Source organism: Montipora foliosa, chromosome 5, assembly GCF_036669935.1.
Source record: "Montipora foliosa isolate CH-2021 chromosome 5, ASM3666993v2, whole genome shotgun sequence".
NCBI lineage: Eukaryota > Metazoa > Cnidaria > Anthozoa > Scleractinia > Acroporidae > Montipora > Montipora foliosa.
Window position 1 is genome coordinate 45417425 of NC_090873.1, and position 5000 is coordinate 45422424.

Here is a 5000-nt window from a genome sequence, read left to right on the forward strand (position 1 = left end):
TTTTTATTTTACTTTGTGCAAACTCTCTTGTCAATCCTATATTATACGCTATCCGCATGCCAGAATACAGATCTACTTTATCTGCACTCTTTCGCAAACCTACTCTTCGTAACCGTGAAAGGCGAGTTGTAGATTTACCTCTTCGTGTCTTGTAAAACATTATGAAGCGCCATTGCATTTTTCTACTTGGCTTTGCTAAATTTGAAATTTCATGATATTAACAACAGTTTTGAGTTAATGTGCATAAATTGTAACAAGGAAATGAAATTATTATCTTCGTAAGAAAGTTTGACCTTAAATAGATCGATGAATATAGGATTCAGGAAAGTTAACAAGACAACAGGTGCTTATTATCATAATTAATTTACTGTATAGCTGTTATTCGTGTTTTTAGTCACCAGAGGCACTTGCCTCAGTCATAATACATTATGAAGCGTCATGGCATTTTCTACTTGGCTTTGTTCATAAGCGTACGAGCTGGGAAGGGGGGTACCGAGAGAGAGAAAACATTACAAAATAATGCTGTTGGTGTAATTTCCAAAATTGTCAAAACTCGTGAATAAAGTTTCTAGTTAGTTACTTTTCATGAATCTCTGTGTGATTAGACGCTCGGCCAGGTGTCTGTAGGCTGTCAGGTGGTTTCTTCAGAGAGTTTGTACTTTACGTGTATCATTTATATCTGTTGTTGATTTGAAGTATCGTTGGTGCACCGAAGCTAAACGAAAAGGTAGTCAGTTCAGGCTCCCGAAAAATAACGGGCCCTCTTTTTTGTTTCTTGTTTTTAGCTGACTTTCAGCTAAAAAGGAAGGGGGAAAGTCAAACAGTGCTCGCAAATAAATAAACAAACAAACAAAGAAGTACCATTGCCTTGGTCATAACGTTTTTCTGGCCAAGGCCCTTGTCATGCTATACTATTTTGAGGGCGATTATGCCCACTATTTCCTGCATTCAACAATTTTAACGGTTAATATCGGAGCAAAGCGTTTTTCCATGATTTGACTGAATAAATCAATAAGACCGCTTGATGACATCTCGTAATCGACAACGTTGTTAATTTGAGAAGTCCTTTATTGAGCAGGAATTGAATAAGACGTTTACAAAATGAGGAGGCCTGTTACGAGCTGGGAGTTTCTGGTTAGGAAATTCAGAGTGGAAAAACGTACTGCGCAGCTTTTCTGCGCATTTCTGGCCCTGCTTGCGGGCTCAGGTACTAATGCAAGCTGCAATGGTTCACCATGGTTGGAAAGAGCGACGGACTCTAAAAAGGCACGCGAGGCTATCACTCGGTTGATTTATTTATACTTGAGCAAGCATGAAATTTTTTCGGCATTTCACTGTTAAGAAAACAAGTCTCCCCCTGCCTGGTGAGAGGCTCTCTTCCTTATATATTCAGTGGGTTGCTTATATGGATGCAATATGTAAAGAGTGTTTGTGGATATGTGTCTCTGCAACGAAATTTCTTGTATATCGCGGTAAAATAAAGGGTTCTGAAACTGTCTTTAGGTTAATTTTGTCCCAAAAAAGTTGATTCCCTACGAAAAACAATACACCAGCTTTTCATTAGTGACGTTAAAATGTTGCTGCTTACCGGGAATATTGGGAAAGCAAACAAAGTTCGTAGCCTTTTTTTTGTTTACACGATCGACGAAATTCCCACCATTTTTTCAAACTTTGAGCCTGGCGCACAGTCAAAACTCGCGCACGCTTATTACGTTTTTCCGCTCTGAAGTTCGGAAATAGAACAACTTCAAATTCTTTCCCAGGGTGCTCTTCCCTTCGAAGATGGGAAGGACTGGAAAGGAGACACAAAAAAAACAAAGAAGTTTTCCTAAAGCTGGCAAACTGCATTTCACTCATAAATCACTTTAGTGGGACGAATGGCAGAATCTACTCACCGCCTCGAGATCGTTTTCCCTTCCTTCCTTTCTTCCTTTTCCCTTCCTTCCGAAGGGTAAAGTGCCCTTTTTATGTACATTATGAAAACGTGTTAGATGTTTAGAAGCATACGAAGTACTAAATTACATCTTTGATTATGTTTCATGTCGTATATTATAAGATAAATAAAAATACGCTGCTGTACGAAACTGTTTTTCGGTTTCATGTTGTGAAATTGTCAATACTACCACACATTGCCTTTTTGCTGATTTATTACCTACAATGATACACGCAACGTTGGGACGTACGCGGAGAGTTTGGAGAGCACGAGAGAGATAGCCTGAACATCGTCTAGTGGTCCCGTGACTAATAAATACCACGACTGATAAAGACGTTGGGATTAAACGTCGAAATACTTCATTTCCAAGAAATGTTTGTTCTGAGCCGGTCTTTTTATATTATTTCTCGTATTTCCGGAGGTAAAATATTCTCTTTTTTCAGTTGTTAGCTACGAAACCTTTTTTACAGTAACATAGTACTTCCGGAGCAGATCTAATCAAATTATCGTGGAAAGATCTCTACCAAAACGCACGGACTCAGTCAGTTTTCCGCGTGAGTGACTCAACACGTCACAACACTTATTTCCCTCCCACAGCTGATATGTAGGTCATTGCATGGATACAATAATCAGTAAACAACACTACGAGTCAATCACAGCTTGCAGGCTTGCCTTTCAGTTCTCTTAAAGAGGAATCTTCTAGCTAAAATGTACGGAAATTAAGTTCTTTAATTCCTACTTAAGATGTGTGGGAAATTTCCCTAACTTTGCTGTTGTAACGGCCTACTCACGTTTTTTGCGCTTGCCTTTAAGTCTGTAAATTGGCCACAAAAACATTATTTCCCCTCACGGACCTCTAGTTCAATACTGTACGTAAGTCAAGGGATTACAACCGGTGTCTGAAGACAGTAACCTACTCTCTTGATGGACTACCACATTCTCATAACTTATATTAACAGATACTTACGGCAAAACTTAAGAAGAATTTGTTTTTTGGGCTATATCAAAGAGTTAATTCTCGTCTTTGTATCTTTGTAGACACCCAGTTGATTACAAAATATCATTTTATAGTTCTTTCAGCACTAGCGTTGTATCGTGTGTTAATCCGGCCGCGTGCAAAGTTTGTGTTACCCCAAATAGCGGTTTCCTTGGAAACGTTGTCAAAATAAGATGGCGAGACGGTGAATCAGCAAAGGTAAACAGCACCTGTCAATAAAGACAATTTAAGTCAGCGAATTAAAGCCGTGCATCCGAGGGAGGCGCGGTGGCCTCATGGTTAGTGCGCTCCTCTTTGGATCGAGCGATGCGGGTTCGACCCCTGGCTAGGGACATTGTGTTGTCTCCTTAGGCAAGACACTTTACTCTCACAGTGTCTCTCTCCACCCAGGTGTATAAATAGGTAAAGGGATGGGGGAATTACTGCTGGGGGTAACCCTGCGATGGACTAGCATCTCATCCAGGGGGAAGTAGAAATACTCCTATTCACTTCATGCTACAGCAACCAGGATAAGCTCCTGTCTGATCGGCCACTTGGCTCGAACGCAGACTTTACCATGTGAAGGAAAAATCAATAATAGTTTAGAACGCGTTTTGTATAAACGTGTTCAAAGAAAAGTCTTTACAAGGAAAACACCAACCTCGTTCCCAGAGTCTCTCTTCTCTGCTTTCCTTGGTCGTTGGACCAAGGGAGGCAGAGAAGAGACACCCTGGGAACGAGGTTGGCCTCCCGGTACGGCATTGAGGGAGAGATATGTCGGCCCCTAAACCATATGTTAAAAATCCCACGCCTACTCAAAGCTCCAAACCGCCCTTGTCAATATAGCGTAAGAATTAGATGGCTTATATATTCAAGGGAAAAGTCATTTATCTGTCATATGGTAAGCACTTGGAGTCGCAGATTACAAAGTGTGCGCATGCGCCCTCCTAAAGGTAACATACATACAGTCTTAAGCTTTTTCCGAATAACTACAGGAGTTAATATCTTCGAGACATTACATTTACAGCTAAAATACACAGCATATACAGATACCTACTAAATACATAATATTTAAAGATATATTCATTAAAAAGAAAAGCCGCTGTACAAAATGCGGCCCTAGCTGGATTCTCTTTTAAAACCAGTAAACTCATAGGTACGGATAAAATCAGGTAGCGCATTCCGCAACTTAGCTGATACGTAAGAAAAAAGAGAACTAAGACCATTAACTGGTTGTTCCAGGTTTATTGAGGAACAGAATGTAATTTCCGCGAAGATCATGCATAAGAAGGGGACGAGAGAGAAAACGTATTTTTCATATAAGCAGAAAAACCCTTTAAAAAAAACACAAAACAACAAAAAAAACACACTTTTATCAAGTAATACGAGGAAATTTTGAATGCGCTTATTGCATGCATAGAGATGTAGAGCTTGACTTTTGAAGTAAAAGGACAGGTATTCTGCAAATATAAATATCGTTATCCTTTTATTTACATTATTATACCTTTTTTTAGACACGACAATTACAGCGAAATGAAAGCACAACTTTGTCGCGAATTTTCTATGATAAAAACTGTCTAAAAGTCTTGATTGTTAATTAAACAAACCCAAGTAACCTTGGATATCATCGCTCAAAAAAAAACACGTAAAGCAAGTGTAGGAATCACACGGTGATTCCGAAGAAGTCCGATTGTGGCCGTGAAGAAAAGAAGGCGCCTGGGTCAGCCGGAATTTTCTTACAGTTCGACAATGCAAAAATAATCCACAATTCCTGTTTGCAAACAAACAATCAAGAGATTCTCCATATCAAGCTTGTGTGCTAACAAACGATTTTCATCACAAAATGGGTTAAATCCTGCTTTTTGGTCTTGGAAAATACTGCTTAGATATTACACTAGACTCCTAGAGAAGATTAGTTTCAGTAATTCTCTTGATGCATATCAGTGAAGATATCGGTCGGGAAACGATATAACCTTGTCCATCACAAGGTGTCCATAACCCAATGTCTTCACCAAACCGTGTTAGAATGAACCAAATGTTACATGCAGTCGTTCTACAGAGATAAAAGCGAAATTAGTAAGGAAGGTCGTA

The 5000-nt window shown here is 39.4% G+C and overlaps 1 protein-coding gene across 2 annotated transcripts in view; it reads left to right on the forward strand.

Moving 5' to 3' along the window:
- LOC138004404 (histamine H2 receptor-like) overlaps positions 1-1833 on the forward strand; it is a 14144-nt gene extending 12311 nt beyond the window's left edge. For both annotated transcript variants that reach the window (XM_068850904.1, XM_068850903.1), the window contains exon 3: positions 1-1833. This exon is cut by the window's left edge and continues 812 nt beyond it. In XM_068850904.1, the coding sequence (XP_068707005.1) occupies positions 1-155 (155 nt within the window). In that variant the 3' untranslated portion in view covers positions 156-1833.
- The last annotated feature ends 3167 nt before the right edge of the window (positions 1834-5000 follow it).